The 23,261-nt window shown below is 42.1% G+C and overlaps 1 protein-coding gene across 1 annotated transcript in view; it reads left to right on the forward strand.

Moving 5' to 3' along the window:
• Nucleotides 1-23,261, forward strand: part of LOC128696786 (uncharacterized) — a 45,419-nt gene that overhangs the window by 18,253 nt on the left and 3,905 nt on the right. Inside the window, exons 3-6 of the mRNA XM_070095993.1 lie at nucleotides 11,494-11,625; nucleotides 12,060-12,140; nucleotides 19,535-19,676; nucleotides 20,176-20,774. Of these exons, the coding sequence (XP_069952094.1) occupies nucleotides 11,494-11,625; nucleotides 12,060-12,140; nucleotides 19,535-19,676; nucleotides 20,176-20,774 (954 nt within the window). The remainder of the gene's footprint in view (nucleotides 1-11,493; nucleotides 11,626-12,059; nucleotides 12,141-19,534; nucleotides 19,677-20,175; nucleotides 20,775-23,261) is intronic.

The raw sequence follows: 23,261 nt of genomic DNA on the forward strand, positions 1-23,261 counted from the left end.
GTCCACACTGAACATTCTGTGTAATGAAAGTAACAAACTTAGACAACCAAATTTTTATGAACTTTTGGATGATTTTTCTACGAGGAAAGATATAAAAAAAACTTTTTTAGTCTTAGTGCATTTGATGATTGCAGTTTCTTTATTTCTTAATATGTATTTTAAAAGAATATGTGTATTTTAAAGAATATAATAGTACTTATAATTTCATTTTCCTAAAAATTCCTGCTTATTCCTCAAAATGTTTACAAGTTCGGTTATTGCAAACGTTTTTCTGTGTTAATTTAATTTAATTTTAACTCGGTATTTAACAATAACATCTTATGTCCTGTAGAGGAGAAATTGTGAATTGAGGAATTTTAATCACCAGTCATCATCTTTGGCTTCACTGAATTTTGTTTAAAACACTTTTATCTTAGTCTGGTGGTGAGGGTGGGGGATTGTGAGGGGTCTCACATGTGGAATAACCTAGGCCCTAGGCTAGGCCCTAGGCTAGGCCCTAGGCTAGGGCCTAGGCTAGGGCCTAGTCATCTAAATCCATCACTGCTTCTACTCCTTCGTCCTGGTCTTACAGCTTCCTGACCACCTTGAGCCTGAAGAAATACTTCTAACATCCATGTGGCTCATCCAACATTCTCTTCCGGTTCACTCTATTAAGTCCTCACAGTATTTTGTATATCGTTATCATGTAAGTACAAATAGGAAGTGCGTCTGTCTCGCACTCAGTAGACGGAGGATCAAGCCTCCACCACGTTTTGCGCTGAATGACCCGCATGAGTTCAGCACTTAACATGAATTAAATTAAAAAATATAAAATTTTCCTCTAATGTCGTGAAGTTCATTTCCTTCAACCTTCCCTGGGAGTTCGTTGTTCTCAGCTCGAGACTAATCTCGGTGCAAACCTCAATATTTTCCTCAGTGTCTTAACATATTTTATCATGTGTAGGCTCTGCACGCCTAAAAAATTTGTCCTCACCGTGTGTGTGTAGGGGCGGGGAGATGTATGTGGGCGTGGGAGCGCGTGTCCGTACAACAGCGCACGTGCGTCTGTGCAACAGTGCGCGTGCGTCCGTGCAATAGTGCGCGTGCGTCCGTGCAACAGTGCGCGTGCGTACGTACAACAGCGCGCGTGCGTCTGGGCAACAGGGCGCGAATGACCCTGTTAGGTTTAGCGCTTCCATTTGATTATAATAATATTAATAGCGCGCGTACGTCCGAGCGAGCGTGCGTACGTCCGAGCGAGCGTGCGTCCGTGCATGATTCCACAGTGTCATCTTGTCAGCTGTTAGTATACCCCAGCGTGGGGGTCAGCTAGAGGTGGTCGGGGCAAGTAAATGTGTGGTAGGTTTTACCGTACTTGTTCCTCCCGCCTGGGTGACCTGCTTCAGTTTTGTTCACCACGAACGACCGTTTCATACGTCATTACTTCGACATATTTTTATTACACCAAAGATATAGTAATATAGCTATACAACTCTTGTTTTCTCACTGGATTTTGTACACTTAAGCCACAATGAAGCAGTATACAAGAACACAGTCTCCGTCCTACCATCACGGACCAGTGCTTACGGACGTACAACACTGTTCTTGCAGTTATTGTAAATGGTCTTGTACAGTGTGTGGGGCAGGGAGTAACTCACCTGCTCACAATGGAGTTTATCGTTTGTGTCGTGGCACTTTGAGTCAATCGTTTGGTTACTTCCTTAGCACAGCCACTCCTGATGTCTCGACTACACCAGTGACCCGTCATCCTGGACACGTATGTAGTAAAGTGGAGAACTTACAACAAACAAAATCCTACAGCCAGAAACTTAACAATAATCATCAGTGTAGTTACAAGAAGTATCTTTATCAATGTAGCAGCAGGTTCATGGGCTCCAACCACAACCAAAGAGAAGGCGAAATACAGGTAGGTCATGTAATTTATAAGATACCCAGATACCCAGATGTCATATTGCCGGTATTATATACCATTATTGTAATAATACTGAATAAACATATGCATATATATGTAGTGCGGAATAGGTAAAACTTGTGATTTTGGCTTAAATAGAAACGCTCTTCTTGCCGAATAAGGCAAGCAAAAAATGTGTGTATGCAATAATTTCGCAAAAATCATTCTGAACCTAACGAAAAAAATATATATTGCATTGTGTTTGCTTAATATTAAATTATTATAAACTTATCTAAAATATATTTAGCTGGATTAGGCTAAATTAAAATGCGCTTGTTATAATAACGTTAGGTAAATTTTCTAAGGTTCTTTTGGTACAAAATTATTAATTTTTACATTAACATAAATGAAAAATGTATCTTTGAACGTATAAGAGAAAATTTTCGAAAGGACTTAATTTTAAATAAGTTCTTGCTAATTGACCAATTTTTTCCTATTCGACATATATATATATATATATATATATATATATATATATATATATATATATATATATATATATATATATACTCACCTAATTGTGCTTACAGGGGTCGATTCATAGCTCCTGGCCCCTCCTCTTCACTGGTCACTACTAGGTCCACTCTCTCCCTGCTCCATGAGCTTCATCATACCTCTTCTTATTAAAGCTGTGTATGGTACCTGCCTGCACTACCTCACTTTCCAGACTGTTCCACTTCCTGACAACTCTGTGGCTGAAGAAATACTTCTTAACATCCCTGTGACTTATTTGAGTCTTCAACTTCCAACTGTGACCCCTTGTTGCTGTTTCCCATCTCTGGAACATCCTGTCTCTGTCTACCGTGTCGATTCCTCTCAGTATTTTATATATCGTTATCATGTCCTTCCTGTCCTCCAGTGCCTTCAGGTTGAGTTGTGTTAACCTCTCCTCGTAGGATATGCCCCTTAGCTCTGGGACTAGTATCGTTGCAAACCTCTGCACTTTCTCTAGTTTCCTGACGTGCTTAGCCAGGTGAAGGTTCCTCACTGGGGCTGCATACTCCAATATGGCCTGACGTACACTGTGTGCAGGGTCCGGAACGACTCCTTAATGAGATGTCGGAATGCTATTCTTAGGTTCGCTAGTCGCCCATATGCTGCAGCAGTTATTTGGTTGATGTGCGCCTCAGGAAATGTGCTCGGTATTATGCACAACCCAAGATCCTTTTTGCTTGAGTGAGGTTTGTATACTTTGCCCCCCCCCCTAGACTGTACTCTATCTGCGGTCTCCTTTGCCCTTCCCCGATCTTCATGACTTTGCACTTGGTGGGGTTGAACTCCAGGAGCCAGTTGCTGGACCAGGTCTACAGCCTGTCCAGATCCCTCTGTAGTCCTGCCTCATCCTTCTCCGACCGAATTCTCCTCATTAACTTCACACAGTTTGCAAGCAGGGACACTTCTGAGTCTATATGTGTGTGAACGTGTGAGCGTATTTTAGTTATGGTTTTTCAAAGGCACTTGTCTATAGACACTTCCTGGTAATATTATTTTGTGTGTGTACTCACCTATTTGTGGTTGCAGGGGTCGAGTCTTAGCTCCTGGCCCCGCCTCTTCACCGGTTGCTACTGGGCCCTCTCTCTCCCCGCTCCATGAGCTTTATCAAACCTCGTCTTAAAACTGTGTATGGTTCCTGCCTCCACTATGTCATTTTCTAGGCTATTCCACTGCCTGACAACTCTATGACTGAAGAAATACTTCCTAATATCTCTCTGACTCATTGTTTGTGTGTGTGTGTGTGTGTGTGTGTGTGTGTGTGTGTGTGTGTGTGTGTGTGTGTGTGTGTGTGTGTGTGTGTGTGTGTGTGTGTGTGTGTGTGTGTGTACTCATCTAGTACTCACCTAGTTGAGGTTGCAGGGGTCGAGTCCAAGCTCCGTGTGTGGGTGTGTGTGTGGGTTCGTAGTACGTACTCACCTATTTGTGGATGTAGGGGTCGATTCTCAGATCCTGACCATTCCTTTTAACTCGTCGCTCTTCAGATGAACTCCCCCGACATGTAATCATTAGTGAACTTGCCAGAATGGATGTTGGAGGATGGCTTCTCCGCTGGATTAAAGGTTACCTGTCCAACAGAAAGTCGTCTGTGTTGTTCCAGGGACATAGAAGTGTAACTAAAGATTTTGAATTAGGAACCCCACAGGGAGGTGTGCTTAGTCCCACCCTTTTCAACATTTTGATTAATGCCTTACTTAATACCATGCCTAGCCAGCCCCATCATTATATGGTTAGTTTTGCTGATGACATAATGATTCACACCACCGGATTCTCCAACACCCAAAACATTCTTAATCATGTACGTGTCAGGACCTGGGGTTAATAATCTCAGGGGATAAAACAAAGATACTCAACAGGCGTCCTCCTCGGCAGAGAGGCACAGTTCGTCAGATCCAGTTGCATGATGGGTCTCTTCTAGAATATGTAAGCAGATACAGGTATCTAGGCTTTGAGGTTCCACTACTTGGACCTGTTGTAACGAGACTTTGTCGCCAATACAAAGAAAGGCTGAGAGCACTTAGAGTTGTGGCAGGTTTTCATCCCAGGTATGGTGCTAAAATCACTCACTACGAAAGCAAAAGACTTGGCAGACGATGCACCATCCCCCCAATGAAAAGCAGGGGTGTCACTAGCACGTTAAGAGACCATACAATAAGTGTCAGGGGCCCGAGACTGTTCAACTGCCTCCCAGCACACATAAGGGGGATTACCAACAGACCCCTGGCAGTCTTCAAGCTGGCACTGGACAAGCACCTAAAGTCAGTTCCTGATCAGCCGGGCTGTGGCTCGTACGTTGGTTTGCGTGCAGCCAGCAGCAACAGCCTGGTTGATCAGGCGCTGATCCACCAGGAGGCCTGGTCACAGACCGGGCCGCGGGGGCGTTGACCCCCGAAACTCTCTCCAGGTAAACTCCAGGTAAACTGCTAATGTTAAAATTGTGAAAATGATGTATCTTGCTTATATTAGATCATTGGTTGATTATGCGGCGCCACTACTTGCACTCGTGTCTGACTGGAAGCTTGGAGGGCTGGAAAAACTGCAAAACGAAGCAATGAGGATCATCCTAGGATGCCCTCGTACTGCCAAAATTTTAAATATGCGGAAAGAACTTAATATTCCAAGCATTAGAGATCGAGTTACTGAAAGAAATATCCTTATTGGGGTCAATATGCTTAGGCTAGCCCATTCAAACCCCTGCACAGAAGCCTTCCAAACTTTCCTCAGCACTGGTGAACATCCTTCCAGATGGATCGAAAAAACTGGAACCGACCTCCGCATGAACCAGCTACATGATCTATATCAAGTTAGACAACAGAGACATTTCCCTGCTCCATGGGATATTACCCCATTCCAAACTACCATTCCTCCATTTCCCCCCAAAACTCTTCTTAAATCACAACCAAAGCTTCGTCTTGAAGCCAAACATGATGCCTTAAGCTGTATTGATAACTTAGTCACACAGAACACTCTTTCACAAATTATTTACGTTGATGGTTCTGTTCACCAGTCCACTGGTGCAGCTGGTAGTGCTGCTGTTGTCACACAGAGTGATGGCTCTCATAAAGAAATTGGAGCACGCATCAATAACTGGGCCTCTACCCTTCAAACAGAACTGTTTGCCATACTCCTTGCACTCAAATGTGTCCATGTATCTAAGGTTGACACTTTAATTGTAACTGATTCTCTGTCATCCATAAATGCTCTTAACTCATTAAGTATAAATTGTGGCATGCTTGTGTCAGAAGCCAGACATAGGTATGGTAAGATTGTGGACAGTGGAGTCAGAGTGCACATGCTCTGGATTCCATCTCACATTGGTCTTCAGATGCATGATAGAACTGATAAATTGGCTAAGCTGTATGCTTTCAAAGAGGGGGTAGATTACAATCTTGGGTTGTCAGTTAGCAGTTTGAGAACAATAATACGAAAAGAACTTCAAATGAACTTTATTGACTTAAGACTTAGGGAGATTGACACAAGTCAGTCCATCTATCATCATTCCATCATGCAGGAGGAGCCACATGTCTATGGTGCATCCAACAAGATAAGCAGACTCTTGGATGTCACTACTGCCCGGCTCCGGCTGGGTTACAAATATCTTTGGCAGGTTAAATCACCACCACCAGATGTAGACTAAACGAAATGTAAACTTTGCCAGATGGACTATTGTCACACCTTGCGTCATTATGTACTGGAGTGTGATCAAATTAATGAATTTAGAAACAACTCACTCAGAAATGTTCAAGAAATGGCAAAGTATTTTATCCACAGTGGTATATTACAGACCATTCTGGAGAAATACCCTGACTTTGCTAGCTGTAAATAATGCATTACCATGTGTGTGTGTGTGTGTGTGTGTGTACTCACCTATTTGTACTCACCTATTTGTGGTTGCAGGGGTCGAGTCCTAGCTCCTGGCCCCGCCTCTTCACCGGTTGCTACTAGACCCTCTCTCTCCCCGCTCCATGAGCTTTATCAAACCTCGTCTTAAAACTGTGTATGGTTCCTGCCTCCACTACGTCATTTTCTAGGCTATTCCACTGCCTTACAACTCTATGACTGAAGAAATACTTCCTACTATCTCTCTGACTCATTTGTGTCTTCAACTTCCAATTGTGGCCTCTTGTTTCTGTGTCCCCTCCCTGGAACATCCTGTCCTTGTCCACCTTGTCTATTCCACGCAGTATTTTATATGACGTTATCATGTCTCCCCTGACCCTCCTGTCCTCCAGTGTCGTCAGGCCGATTTCCCTTAATCTTTCTTCATAGGACATTCCCCTTAGCTCTGGAACTAACCTTGTTGCAAACCTTTGTACTTTCTCTAGTTTCTTGACGTGCTTTATCAAGTGCGGGTTCCAAACAGGTGCTGCATACTCCAGTATGGGCCTGACATACACGGTGTACAGTGTCTTGAATGATTCCTTACTAAGGTGTCGGAATGCTGTTCTCAGGTTTGCCAGGCGCCCATATGCTGCAGCAGTTATCTGATTGATGTGTGCTTCCGGAGACATGCTCGGTGTTATACTCACCCCAAGATCTTTCTCCTTGAGTGAGGTTTGCAATCTTTGGCCACCTAGCCTATACTCTGTCTGTGGTCTTCTCTGCCCTTCCCCTATCTTCATGACTTTGCATTTGGCAGGATTAAATTCGAGAAGCCATTTGCTGGACCAGGTGTCCAGTCTGTCCAGGTCTCTTTGAAGTCCTGCCTGGTCCTCATCAGATTTAATTCTCCTCATTAACTTCACATCATCTGCAAACAGGGACACTTCTGAGTCTAACCCTTCCGTCATGTCGTTCACATATACCAAAAATAGCACTGGTCCTAGGACCGACCCCTGTGGGACCCCGCTCGTCACAGGTGCCCACTGTGATACATCATTACGTACCATGACTCGTTGTTGCCTCCCTGTCAGGTATTCTCTGATCCATTGCAGTGCCCTTCCTGTTATATGCGCCTGATGCTCTAGCTTCTGCACTAATCTCTTGTGAGGAACTGTGTCAAAAGCCTTCTTGCAGTCCAAGAAGATGCAATCAACCCACCCCTCTCTCTCTTGTCTTACTTCTGTTATTTTATCATAAAACTCCAGAAGGTTTGTGACACAGGATTTGCCTTCCGTGAATCCGTGCTGGTTGGCATTTATACTCCTGTTCCGTTCCAGGTGCTCCACCACTCTCCTCCTGATAATCTTCTCCATAATTTTGCATACTATACACGTCAATGACACAGGTCTATAGTTTAGTGCCTCTTTTCTGTCTCCTTTTTTGAAAATGGGAACTACATTTGCCGTCTTCCATACCTCAGGTAGTTGCCCAGTTTCCAGGGATGTGTTGAAGATTGTGGTAAGTGGTACGCACAACATATCTGCTCCCTCTCTAAGGACCCATGGAGAGATGTTGTCCGGTCCCATTGCCTTTGAGGTATCGATGTCCCTTAGCAGTTTCTTCACCTCCTCCTCATCTGTATGTATGTCGTCCAACACTTGTTGGTGTATTCCTTGTTGGTGTCCCCATCTGGTCTGTCCCCCCAGAGTCCTTCCTGTCTCTACTGTAAATACTTCCTTAAATCTCGTGTTGAGCTCCTCACATACCTCTTGATCGTTTCTTGTGAGTTCTCCACCTTCTTTCCTCAGCCTTATCACCTGGTCCTTGACTGTTGTCTTCCTCCTAATGTGGCTATACAGCAGTTTCGGGTCAGATTTGACTTTCGATGCTATGTCGTTTTCATACTGTCGCTGGGCCTCCCTCCTTATCTGCGCATACTCGTTTCTGGCTCTTCTACTAATCTCCTTGTTTTCCTGGGTCCTATGCCTCCTGTACCTTTTCCATTCTCTGTTGCACTTAGTTTTTGCCTCCCTACACCTTCGGGTAAACCAAGGACTCGTTTTGGTCTTCCTATTATTTCTGTTTCCCTTGGGAACAAAACTTTCCTCTGCCTCCTTGCACTTTGTTGCCACATATTCCATCATCTCGTTTACTGATTTTCCTACCATTTCTCTGTCCCACTGAACCTCCTGCAGGAAGTTTCTCATACCTGTGTAGTCCCCCCTTTTATAGTTTGGCCTGTCCCCTTCAGTTCCTGTTACCTTCTCCACTTGTAACTCTACTATATAGTCAAAACTCAGAACCACATGATCGCTAGCTCCAAGGGGCCTCTCGTAAGTGATGTCCTCGATGTCTGAACTGCTCAGGGTGAACACAAGATCCAGTCTTGCTGGCTCATCCTCCCCTCTCTCTCTGGTTGTGTCCCTGACATGTTGATGCATGAGGTTTTCAAGTACCACATCCAACATCTTGGCTCTCCATGTTTCGGGACCCCCATGTGGCTCCAGGTTTTCCCAGTCGATCTCCCTGTGGTTGAAATCGCCCATTACCAGTAACTTTGCTCTGCTCGAGTGAGCTCTTCTTGCCACCTCAGCCAGTGTGTCCACCATCACCCTGTTGTTTTCTTCGTACTCCTCTCTTGGCCTCCTGCAGTTCTGTGGTGGGTTATACATCACTCCAATGACTACTTTATGTTCTCCGGACTGAATTGTACCTACAATGTAGTCTCTTTCTCCAATCATGTCCATGCCTTCCATTTCCTCAAATCCCCATTGGTGTTTTATGAGAAGTGCAACCCCTCCTCCCCCTCTACTCCTTCTATCTTTCCTCAGGATCTGATATCCTGTTGGGAAGATTGTGTCTGTTATTGTCTCAGTGTGTGTGTGTGTGTGTGTGTGTGTGTGTCTGTGTGTGCGTGTGTGGGTGTGTGTGTGCGTGTGTGGGTGTGTGTGTGGGTGTGTGTGTGGGTGTGTGTGTGGGTGTGTGTGTGGGTGTGCGTCCTTGTGTGTATGCATATATTTGTACGCTCGTGTGCACATGTCCGTGCGTGCGCCCTGGTGTGTGTATGTGTGTGCGCGCGCGCTAGTGTGGGTGTATGAACCACTTAATATTTGTATTTATAACTCATTACAATTGTGACCAGGTGTGGACATATCAGTGGTTCATTACTTTGTAATTTGTTCATGACTGTAACCATGTATAGGAGTGGAGCTGATTCATTACCTCTGTAACTTGCCATGATTGTGACCAGATCTACCTGGAGTTCATTACCTTTGTAACTAGTTCAGCTATCATAACTTTGGGGTCCAGTCACTGGACCCATGATGTACCTTTGTAATCTTTTGACTACCGCCCACTGGATGGGTATGGGGTGCATGATAAAGATATTAAACTAAAGTGTGAGTGTGTGCGTGCGTGTGTGTGTGTACTCACCTATTTACTCACCTATTTGTGGTTGCAGGGGTCGAGTCCTAGCTCCTGGTCCCGCCTCTTCACCGGTTGCTACTAGACCCTCTCTCTCCCCGCTCCATGAGCTTTATCAAACCTCGTCTTAAAACTGTGTATGGTTCCTGCCTCCACTACGTCATTTTCTAGGCTATTCCACTGCCTTACAACTCTATGACTGAAGAAATACTTCCTACTATCTCTCTGACTCATTTGTGTCTTCAACTTCCAATTGTGGCCTCTTGTTTCTGTGTCCCCTCCCTGGAACATCCTGTCTTTGTCCACCTTGTCTATTCCACGCAGTATTTTATATGTCGTTATCATGTCTCCCCTGACCCTCCTGTCCTCCAGTGTCGTCAGGCCGATTTCCCTTAATCTTTCTTCATAGGACATTCCCCTTAGCTCTGGAACTAACCTTGTTGCAAACCTTTGTACTTTCTCTAGTTTCTTGACGTGCTGTGTGTGTGTGTGTGTGTGTGTGTGTGTGTGTGTATGTGTACTCACCTAATTGTGGTTGCAGGGGTCGAGACTCAGCTCCTGGCCCCGCCTCTTCACTGATCGCTACTGGGTCCTCTCTCTCTCTGCTTCCTGAGCTTTGTCATACCTCTTCTTAAAACTATGTATGGTTCCTGCCTCCACTATTTCACTTGCTAGGCTATTCCACTTCCTGACGACTCTATGACTGAAGAAATACTTCCTATACACTATAATTTGTTCATGATTGTAGCCATGTATAAACGTAAGTAACCATTCTACAGAATTCATTACCTTTGTAACTTGTGAGCTCATTACCTTTGTGCCTAGTTCAGCTATCAAAACTTTGGGGGCCCAGTCCCTGGACCCATTACGTACCTCTGTAATCTGTAAATACCTTTGTAACTTGTCATGATTGTGACCAGACCTACCTGGAGTTCATTACCTTTGTAAATTGTGAGTTCATTACCTTTGTAAATTGTGAATTCATTACCTCTGTAACTTGCTCAGCTATCAAAACTTTGGAGTCCAGTCCCTGGACCAATTATGTACCTCTGTAATCTTTTGACTACCGCCCACAGGATGGGTATGGGGTGCATAATAAACATATTAAACTAACTGACGATCTAACCTCGGTCTCGCGGCCCCTCAGTGTGTGAGCTGAGGCTGCTGCTGAGCCAAGACTCACTTTTTAACAACTCTTAACTTCTAATCACTAACTACAAACCTGGCTTTTTCACTGGGTTTCACGGAAGTGGCAGATTAAGCATAATTTTTTTCCTGCAGATTTTGCAGTGAGTGCATTACTGCTGATCACCGACCTCTGAGGGTACTGGGCAATCAATACACAAGATGCACTAACCAGTGTACTGGTCATGCTGACTAATATGCTGGTAACACTGACCAGTGTACTGATAATGTTGATTAGACTACTGATAAAACTGTCTAATGTACTGGTAATACTGATTAGCATATTAATAATACTGACCAGTATACTGATAACACTGATCAGTATACTGGTAAAACTAACCAGTGTACTAATAACACTGATCAGTGTACAGTATATTGTTGAAGAACTGTTGATTCAAGGAACTGAAACTGTATCCTCATGACTGTTGACGTGTGTTAGAGCAGTTGTCATAATTCATTACCAAGGTTCTAACCAATTGAAACTATCTTCCACTTCCTCGGATTTATCATGATTACCACCACACATTTTCAATTCCTCAGGTACTTTTTGACTTGGAGAATCGGTGCTTCCAGGTGAATATAATAATACTAGTACTAATAATAAAATATACTACCTGCAGAGTGTTCCGAGGGTCAACGCCCCCACGGCCCCGTCCATGACCAGGCCTCCTGGTGGATCAGAGTCAGATCAACTCTTTCCCAGCGTCCCACAATATAGATCAAGGAACGGGCGGGGACTAAACCCATGGCAAGTAAGTCCTAAAACTCCAGGCCAGTGACACACTGACTATTGGTTTATCCTGGGTGGATAACCCTCCGGGTTTAAAAATATCGAACTAAATCTTATTTTACGTTACTACTACTACTACTACTTTTACTGCTACTACTGCTGCTGCTGTCACCGCCACCGCCGCTGATGTTACTGCTACTATTATTATTACTGCTACTATACTGCCGCTACTGCTACTGGTGCTGTTGCTACTACTGCTACTTGTGCCGTTGCTACTACTATTACCACTACTGCTACTACTGCCACTACTACTATTACTACTGCTGCTGTTGTTGCTGTTATTATTACTACTACTACTACCACCACCACTACTACTATTTGTACTACTACTACTATTAATAATAATTTAATGTTTAAACATATTTACGTGTAATTTCTTTATTTTCTAATTTCCAGGTAGTGATACCTAGTAGGTACCTTTCGGGGTGGCTGCTGTTGCTACTTGTGCTGAGTGCTGTGTCCCTCCCTAACACCCAGGTATGTACTCAAGGTACATTATTTACCTTGTGTATTTCTCAGTATTTTGGCTTTATGTAATAAAGTTGGTAGAATTACCGACAATATGTAAAATAAAAGGACACAAGTGCAACTAATGTGACATTTTTATTTGAGCGAGACGTTCCCACAATAAAAATGGACCATTAGTTGCACTTGTGTCCTTTTACTTTATTTTGGCTTTATGATCGCCCCTTGATGCTGGTGAGGGGCTCTCGATGCAAGAAATTGGACCTGTTCTCTCTCTTCCTTGTCTAGAAACCCCTATCATGTGCTTTTAACATCCTATGGAGAGGAAGCATGGACATAGGGGTCGTCCCAAAGCTGCTTTTTACAACAGAGATAGCCCCACTTCACAAAGAGGGCAGTAGAGCAATAACAAAGAACTACAGACCGATAGTGCTAACTTCTAATGTCATAAAATTTTTTAAAAGGGTTCTAAGAAGCTAGATCACCACCCATCTAGATACCCAACACTTACACAATCCAGGGCAACCTGGGTTTAGAGTAGGTCGCTCAAAACGCAGATGTAGTATGCACAGACTTTGTAAACGCCTTTGACAAGTGTGACCATGGTATAATAGCACACAAAATTCTTGATAAAGGAATAACAGGAAAAGTTGGTAGATGGATCTATAATTTCTTAACAAATCGAAAACAAATAGTAGTAGTCAACAGATGAAAGTCTGAAGCGGCTACTGTGAAAAGCTCTGTTCCACAAGGCACATTACTCGCTCCCATCCTATTCCTCATCCTCATATTTGGCATATTGAGGGATGTAAGCCACAGCACCATGTCTTCCTTTGCAGGTGACACCCGAATTTGCATGACACTAAGACTCCAGGCGGACATCAACCAAATCTTTAAATGGGCCGCAGAATGCAATTTCTCATCATTGGATGAGAAATTTCAGTTACTTCGATATGGAAAATGTGAGGAAATTAAAACTATATCGGAGTATACAACAAATTCCAACCGCACAACAGAGAGAAAAACTAATGTAAAAGACCTGGGAGTGATAGCGTCAGAGGATCTCACTTTCAAAGACCACAACATTGTATTAATCGCGTCTGCTAGAAAAATGACAGGATGGATAATTAGAATCTTCAAAACTAGGGATGCCAAGCCCATGATGACACTACAGGTTGCTTGTTCTATCTAGGCTGGAATATTGCTGCACACTAACAACACCTTTCAAGGCAGGTGAAATTGCTGACCTAGAAAATGTACAGAGAACCTTCACGGCACACATAACTGCGATAAAACACTTTAACTGGGATCGCTTGAAGTTTCTCAGCCTCTACTCCCCAGAATGCAGGCGGGAGAGATACATGATTATATATACACTTGGAAAATCCTAGAGGGATTAATACCAAATTTGCACACGAAAACCAATTCTTATGAAAGCATAAGACTAGGCAGACGATGCAACATTCCCCCAATGAAAACCAGGGGCGCCACTAGCACGATATGAGACAACACAGTAAGTGTCAGGGGCCCCAGACTTTTCAACTACTTCCCAGGATACATAAGGGGGATTACCAATAGACCCCTGGCTGTCTTCAAGAAGGCGCTGGACAGACACCGAAAGTCAATACCTGACCAGCCGGGCTGTGGTTCACATGCCAGGTTGCATGCGGCCAACAGTAACAGCCTGGTTGATCAGGCCCTGGTCCACCATGAGGCTTGGTCACAGACCAGGCCGCAGAGGCATTGACCCCCGAAACCCTCTCCAGGTATTACCCATCCTGTGGGCAGCAATCGCTCAGTTTCCTTCCTATGAGCGGCACTCGCTCCGTATCCATGATGTGGGAGGTAGCCACTCCATGCCCATGCTGTAGACAGTAGTCATCCATTAGTCATCCTCTTGGCGGTCAAAAGATTACCAAGGTGCAGGAACTTTGCCCCAACATTTTGGGAGTTAAGCAAGTTATAGTGGTAGTGCATTATTTAAAAATTTATGAATTATTTACAATAGCAAAAGGGCGCTGTTTGTATAGTCATGAATTCAGCCACAAAACATTGCAATGTAACTAAAGTGTGATTTTAAGTTGTTTACAATACTTCCATGAAAGAGCAGAGTTGTCTAGCTTACTCCGTTTTGCATCTCAGGAGTCATTGACACTGGACACTAACACTTTTATTTCCTTCCTTTCAACACACCGGCCGTATCCCACCGAGGCGGGGTGGCCCAAAAGGAAAAACGAAAGTTTCTCCTTTTACATTTAGTAATATATACAGGAGAAGGGGTTACTAGCCCCTTGCTACTGGCATTTTAGTCGCCTCTTACAACACGCATGGCTTACGGAGGAAGAATTCTGTTCCACTTCCCCATGGAGGTAAGAGGAAATAAACAAGAACAAGAACTAGTAAGAAAATATTAGAAAACCCAGAAGGGTGTGTATATATAGGCTTGCACACGTATGTGTAGTGTGACCTAAGTCTAAGTAGAAGTAGCAAGACGTACCTGAAATCTTGCATGTTTATGAGACAGACAAAAGACACCAGCAGTCCTACCATCATGTAAAACAATTACAGGCTTTCGTTTTGCACTCACTTGGCAGGACGGTAGTACCTCCCTGGGCGGTTGCTGTCTACCAACCTACTACCACTTTTATTTATTTATTTATTATTATTTGGACATGATACATAGTTGTACAAAAGAAATACAGTGGTCCCTCGTTTTTCGTAATTAATCCATTCCTGAAGGAGCTACTATAAACGAAATTTACGATTTGCGAATCAATTTTCCCCATAAGAAATAATGTAAATACAATTAATCCGTTTCTGACACTCGGAAGTATTAAAACAAAAATTTTTTTTACATGAAATATACATTTTTTTTTTATTATCACACTGGCCGATTCCCACCAAGGCAGGGTGGCCCGAAAAAGAAAAGCTTTCACCATCATTCACTCCATCACTGTCTTGCCAGAAGGGTGCTTTACACTACAGTTTTTAAACTGCAACATTAACACCCCTCCTTCAGAGTGCAGGCACTGTACTTCCCATCTCCAGGATTCAAGTCCGGCCTGCCGGTTTCCCTGAATCCCTTCATAAATGTTACTTTGCTCACACTCCAACAGCACGTCAAGTATTAAAAACCATTTGTCTCCATTCACTCCTATCAAACATGCTCACGCATGCCTGCTGGAAGTCCAAGCCCCTCACACACAAAACCTCCTTTACCCCCTCCCTCCAACCTTTCCTAGGCCGACCCCTACCCCGCCTTCCTTCCACTACAGACTGATACACTCTTGAAGTCATTCTGTTTTGCTCCATTCTCTCTACATGTCCAGACCACCTCAACAACCCTTCCTCAGCCCTCTGGACAACAGTTTTGGTAATCCCGCACCTCCTCCTAACTTCCAAACTACGAATTCTCTGCATTATATTCACACCACACATTGCCCTCAGACATGACATCTCCACTGCCTCCAGCCTTCTCCTCGCTGCAACATTCATCACCCACGCTTCACACCCATATAAGAGCGTTGGTAAAACTATACTTTCATACATTCCCCTCTTTGCCTCCAAGGACAAAGTTCTTTGTCTCCACAGACTCCTAAGTGCACCACTCACTCTTTTTCCCTCATCAATTCTATGATTCACCTCATCTTTCATAGACCCATCCGCTGACACGTCCACTCCCAAATATCTGAATACGTTCACCTCCTCCATACTCTCTCCCTCCAATCTGATATCCAATCTTTCATCACCTAATCTTTTTGTTATCCTCATAACCTTACTCTTTCCTGTATTCACCTTTAATTTTCTTCTTTTGCACACCCTACCAAATTCATCCACCAATCTCTACAACTTCTCTTCAGAATCTCCCAAGAGCACAGTGTCATCAGCAAAGAGCAGCTGTGACAACTCCCACTTTGTGTGTGATTCTTTATCTTTTAACTCCACGCCTTTTGCCAAGACCCTCGCATTTACTTCTCTTACAACCCCATCTATAAATATATTAAACAACCACGGTGACATCACACATCCTTGTCTAAGGCCTACTTTTACTGGGAAAAAATTTCCCTCTTTCCTACATACTCTAACTTGAGCCTCACTATCCTCGTAAAAACTCTTCACTGCTTTCAGTAACCTACCTCCTACACCATACACTTGCAACATCTGCCACATTGCACCCCTATCCACCCTGTCATACGCCTTTTCCAAATCCATAAATGCCACAAAGACCTCTTTAGCCTTATCTAAATACTGTTCACTTATATGTTTCACTGTAAACACCTGGTCCACACACCCCCTACCTTTCCTAAAGCCTCCTTGTTCATCTGCTATCCTATTCTCCGTCTTACTCTTAATTCTTTCAATTATAACTCTACCATACACTTTACCAGGTATACTCAACAGACTTATCCCCCTATAATTTTTGCACTCTCTTTTATCCCCTTTGCCTTTATACAAAGGAACTATGCATGCTCTCTGCCAATCCCTAGGTACCTTACCCTCTTCCATACATTTATTAAATAATTGCACCAACCACATAAACAATACATAAACAATACATAAACAATACAATGGGAAATGATGACTGAAACATTAACAGCATAACACTTACCTTTATTGGAGATTCTTCTTAGTGTATGGGAGACTGGAGGGGGAGATTGGATTGTTTACAGTTTGGAAGGGGAATCCCCTTCCAGCAACACCTCAGGTACCAATTGCTTCTCTGGGGTTGCTTCTCTTCTCTGTTTCTTAATGCCACTAGGACCACCTTGAGAGTCACTCCAGTCCTGTTTCGCAAAGTAACTGTGGAGAGAGCTCTGTTTCTGGCGTCTCTTTAACACTTCCCTAAAATGGCCTAAGACTTTGTCACTGTACATATTTCTTACCTTCTTTACCACAGGCTTGGCACTAGGAGCTTTCTTTGGAGCCATGGTAGCTTATTTAGTACTTGCAAGCACTAAAATGAGTGGAATATTATGAAATATTTCGTAGGAGCACTTGAGGGGACCTTCAGTCACTGGTAAACAATGCCAGATTGGCTGGGCAGGGAGGCCTCCCCGGCTCACACCGTGTGTACCCGTCCTGGACGAACTACTATTCGCGAGTCAACCTATGAAAAGCGAGTCCATGTTTATACGAAAATACCCCTATGATTGGCGAAATTTACGATTGCCGAGAACTACGAAAAACGAGGGACCACTGTACAGTGGTTGAGTGTGCATGCCAAAAGCCGCTTGTATGCAGAGCATTGTGGGCAGGCTTAAAATTAACTAAGCAATGGCATATTCAGTGGTAAAAATACAGTAAACAAATTACAACATGAAGTACAAATGAGTATTTAAAATAAAGAGGCTTTATAGTTGTACAAGTTTGTAGCACATTTGATGAGTTACTGAGCATTCAAGAGAATGGAGCATTCTATTAGGTAATGTAATTGCAAGAATCATAGTTTGAGATACAGTTAATCAGTATTTATTTAGTTGTGGGTGAGTAAGTGGTTTTTAAGAGTCTTGAATTGATAAACAGACAGTGTTTCTTTTATATTCACAGGTAATGGATTCCGGATTTTTGGGCCTTTTATGTGCATTGCTTTTTTACACAGTGTGAGATGGACACGAGGAACATCAAAGAGTGATCTGTGCCTTGTAAGTAAGTAAGTTTATTCAGGTATACACAAATACAGTTACATAGAATTATCATACATAGCAACATATGTGTAGAGAACCTAGGATAACCCAAAAAAGTCAGACAGAGTGACTTATTTCCATTGGGGTCCTTTTACCTTATTATTATAATATAAAGGTTATAATATTTTCTTATTATTCTATAATGAAGATAACATCTTATTATCATACTAAAAAGACTATCTACTACACGAGGGTCATTAAAACTATCTACAATACGAGGATCATTACTAGGAATAAGGTAAAATTTACACGTATGTTAGCTAAAAAATAGAAAATCATTCCCCTCCCTTTCTGTAGCTACATTCATCAGACACCTTTTGGCACTCTTCTTGAACTGGTTCATGCTATGACTGGCTTTGACGTGTGCGGTTAGTCTGTTCCATTCCTTTATTGCTGTACAATAAAAGGTGTTTGAAGCCTGGCCAATGACTGTGGGTACTACAAAGTTGTGCTCTCTCCCCCTAGTGCTATGATTGCTTTGGTTCCCAACCTTGACAAAATTGACAGCAAGATATTCTGGACACTGTTTGTGAGCAATTTTATAAACAAGATTCAGCTTCAGTTGTTTTACTCTGTCTTCAACATTCATGTGGTCATGTGTTCTGTTGAGGTTGGTAAGGAGAAGTTTGAGGGGAGGGTTTATATCCGAGTTAAGTGTTCTATGTATGTAGTAGGTACAATAATAAGTATGGATGTTTTGTACGGTGAGTAAGTTTAGAGTTTTGAATATTGGTGGAGTATGCTGCCTGTAGTGGGAATTTATCATCATTCTGACTGCAGCCTTTTGTTGGATAATTAATGGTCTGAGATAGTTTATTGTTGTTGAGCCCCATGCACAAATTCCATAGATGAGATAGGGGTAAATGAGTGAGTGATATAGGGCCAGGAGGGCTAACTGTGGAACATAGTTCCGTATCTTCGATAGTATGCCTACGGTCTTGGAGATTTTCTTGGAAATGTGTTGTATATGTGTTTGAAATTTGAGTCTATTATCAAGATGGATTCCTAAGAATTTTCCCTCTGTGAGCTTTGTGATATGTGATCCCTTTATCATTATGCTAAGAGGGACATCTGTGGTTCTGTTTCCAAACTGTATGAAGAAGGTTTTGTTAATATTGGGAGTAAGTTTGTTAATCATCATCCAGGTAGATATTTTCTGTAATTCGGTATTTACAGTATTGGCTAGCATGACTGGGCTTGGGTGAGAGAAGACGTATGTAGTGTCATCTGCAAATAGTGTGGGTTTGAATAGTTGCGATGCATTTGGTAAGTCGTTTATGTAAATGAGAAAGAGAAGAGGGCCAAGGACACTTCCCTGTGGGACACTAATAAATATACTACATAGAGAGTCAGATTTCATCATTTCAATGCAATGTTGTATTAATTTTTCAACATATACAATGTTTTTTTTATTATATACACTGTTGATATTTAACCTAGAGGTAATGAATAGTTTTTGTTAATTTCATTAAAAATTTTATGATAGAGCTTCTTGCGTTCATTATGATAATATTAACGGGTAAGCACTAAACCCGTAGGCGAGGTAATTAGGTTAAATCTGAGGAGTGGAAGACAGTTCCAATAGCTACTTACCATCGAGAACTTTTCACCAGCATCAAGGTCTTCTCCTCACTCCCCTTCCCATTTTATGGTTTTGCATACAGATATGGTTTTCTGCATGGATTCGTGTGAGACCTTATTTTATGTCGAATTTCTCAACAGGCAATGAATGATGCGAGTGAAGATGGCTCAGTGAAGTTATCAGAGTGGACGTATCAAGTGTGGCATCAGACTGCATCTCTCCTGCCTGCACTAACACATTTCTACCACTCGCACACACTCGTCATACATCAGCCTAATAAGTGTGAGTTTACGCATGTGCTATATAAAAAAAAGTGGGTGTGTGGTATGTATGTTCTTATGTGCTTGTGTGTAGGTATGTTTTTACGTATTTCTGTGATATATATGCTTGTGTAGTATATTTTTGTGGTGTGTATTTTTCGTGGTATGAATGACTTCACGTTGTATGTATGGTTTTGTGTGGACTATGTTACCGTGTGGTGCTGGACAGGCACCTAAAATCAGTACCTGATCAGCCGGGCTGTGGTTTGTACGTCGGTTTACGTGCGGCCAGCACTAGCAGCCTGGATAATCATGAGCCCTGGACACAGACCAGGCCATGGGGAGCTTTGACCCCCGAAACCCTCTCCAGGTAAACTCCAGATGTAGTATATTTTCGTGGTACATGTGTTGGTTTCATGTGGTATACATATGTTCATATGGTATGCATGTTTTCGTGTGTATGATAAAATGCATCTGTCGCCAAGTTGAAAATAACTTTTTTGTATGTTTTTTTTTTTCAGATAACACTACGCCAGATAATCAAATCTGGCACTTCAAGTGGATCCAGCGATACAAGACACAACCAAAAGTTGACATCTTATTACACACCTCTGTTGAAAACTGCAAACTAATTCTACATTTGCAGAACAGCTCCAAAATTACCTATAACATTTCCTTTCTCAAAAACGTTATTCAGAGTTCTTCTATGCATGTGGGGGAAGAAAAAATATTTAACTTGGAAAAAAGTAAGATCAGTTCAGTTACAGGAGAATGGTGGGTAGCTGATGTGACAAAATACTTGACTGACTGGCTGCTGGACTTTTCAGAGTTTTCAGTGGAATTTGGAATAAGCAGCCCACGAGAAGGCACAATATACATCGGTCAGCAGGACCTTAGGCCTAGCCCACAGCCTGTAGTGTGTGTTCATGAGTCTGGTATTCAACGATTTAAAGAAGCTGATCACATAAAAGCCATTATAAAGAATTTCATTGAAAGCGAAAGTGAGAAAATGAGGTTGAACAGTTTCAATGGAAGTGATAATGGAAACATTACTTTTCAGAAAGTGGCAAGTAAAGCAAAACATACAAGAAAACGCCGGGAAACTACAGGACAATGCCAGGTAAGCCTATTATTATTACATTAATAGGGGAGTGCTAAACCCATAAAGGTCATATAGCGCCTAAAGGAATGGGATGCATTCAAGTTCGATCCATGGAAGGGGAGCACAGGTCCAATTCCTTAGATCAAGAGCCCCCTTACTGGCATCAATGAACCTCCCTTGAGGGGACAGGTAAGAACTATAGTGGAACCTCAGTACTCGAACTTAATTCGTTCCAGAAGGATGGTCAAGTGCCGATCTGTTCGAGTACCGAATGAATTTTTCCCAACCAATTTTCTTTCTTGTTGGCTGTTATCACTAATCTTCTTAGGCCCCATGGTGATTTTTTTTTTTATAAAGTCGGCCGTCTCTCACCGAGGCAGGGTGACCCAAAAAGAAAATCCCCAAAAAGAAAATATTTTCATTATCATTCAACACTTTCACCTCACTCACACATAATCACTGTTTTTGCAGAGGTGCTCAGAACACAACAGTTTAGAAGCATATACGTATAAAGATGCACAACCTATCCCTCCAAACTGCCAATATCCAGAACCCCTCCTTTAGAGTGCAGACATTGTACTTCCCATTTCCAGGACTCAAGTCCGGCTGTATAAAAATAACCAGTTTCCCTGAATCCCTTCACTAAATATTACCCTATTCACACTCCAACAGATCGTCAGGTCCCAAATACCATTCTTCTCCATTCACTCCTATCAAACATGCTCATGCACGCCTGCTGGAAGTCCAAGCCCCTCGCCCACAAAACCTCCCTTACCCCTTCCTTCCAACCTTTTCGAGGATGACCCCTACCCTGCCTTCCTTTCCCTACAGATTTAAACACTCTCCATGTTATTCTACTTTGATCCATTCTCTCTAAATGACCAAACTACCTCAATAACCCCTCTTCAGCCCTCTGACTAATACTTTTATTAACTCCACACCTTCTCCTAATTTCCACACTCCGAATTTTCTGCATAATATTTACACCACACATTGCCCATAGACAGGACATCCACTGCCTCCAACCGCCTCCTCGCTGCTGCATTCACAACCCAAGCTTCACACCCATATAAGAGTGTTGGTACTACTATACTTTCATACATTCCCTTCTTTGCCTCCATAGATAATGTTTTTTTTTGTCTCCACATATACCTCAACACACCACTCATCTTTTTTCCCTCATCAGTTCTATGATTAACCTCATCCTTCATAAATCCAAATAATGCGAATACAAAATGGTTTACAGCGAAGTTCCTGCGGGTCACGCTTGTTTGGTCGAGTGCTGAGCAAATGGTTGACTACTGAGCGATTTTTTTTACCGAACGAAGCATTCGAATACTGAATTGTTTGAGTAGGGAGCTGTTCAAGTACCAAGGTTCCACTGTAATAATAATAATATAATCAATTTAATCACTAAACTTATGGGGAATTTTTTAAAAATTATTAAACCTATGAGGAATTTTTTTTAAAGACTAGAAGGCACTTTACCTTCACTTGGGTTGAGTGGATGCTTACAAGTACAATCACTCAATGAATAAAAGTTAATTATACCTTATCCTAAATATAGCCAGTCCATGCTCTAATATATCCTTCTGCAGCCCTCCTCTGGACATATTCCCCGTAGTTCTTGGACTGTTAATTAATATAAGGAGTGTTGCTCCTCTAGTGTATTAACTTCACTGAAATTGCTCATGAAAGCTTGAACTATATTCGAGGAACTTTTAATAAAATTTATTTGCACTGCGTTAACTAGTGTTAAGTATTTCTTGGATCAATTTATGTCCTGTTACGTGACAAACAGTATATACATTAATAACATAATTACTGATGGTCTGCCTAGAATGTTACCTTCGTTTTCCCCATCATACCCACACCTAGAAAGGACTTACAGCTTATAGATAAAATGGAAACTAAGGGACCACTTTCCATTGATGTAGAATGTTGTAGCTATCAGGGTCTCCAAGATGGCATCTTGAGAAGTCCTAGTGATGGATACTTCTGGCCTCAAAATAAAGATCTCTGTTCTTCTTATAGTGGTACTTGTCCACATATTTGATTGAATTGATGATTAAAGAGCCAGAATTGATACCTGACACATAAGATATGAGTCTTGATTGTGGCATCGCAGCACCACATGTAAATATGTGAAGAAGTGACTAACTAGAGAGACTTGTGGTTAACCCGTAAATGGTCCAAGCAGATCTACATTCACATGCGTAGTGCTCCAAAAGTAGATATACTTTTTTTTTACATATTTTCAAATATAACAAAAAAAAAAAAAAAACACATCAAAGTTTTTTTACATGTTTTCAAATGTAAAAAAAACAAAAAATGATGATCTACTTTTTTTTACATACTATCAAATGTTGAAAAAACGTATACATGGACCGTTTATGGGTTAAGATAAAGAAGATATTCTTATAAATCTTAATAAACATTTTGTTTAAGTAGAATTAATTATTAAATAAGTCTCACACTTTTCACATATACACTTCTCTCACCTCT

This window comes from Cherax quadricarinatus, chromosome 52, assembly GCF_038502225.1.
Source record: "Cherax quadricarinatus isolate ZL_2023a chromosome 52, ASM3850222v1, whole genome shotgun sequence".
NCBI classification, from domain to species: Eukaryota; Metazoa; Arthropoda; class Malacostraca; order Decapoda; family Parastacidae; genus Cherax; species Cherax quadricarinatus.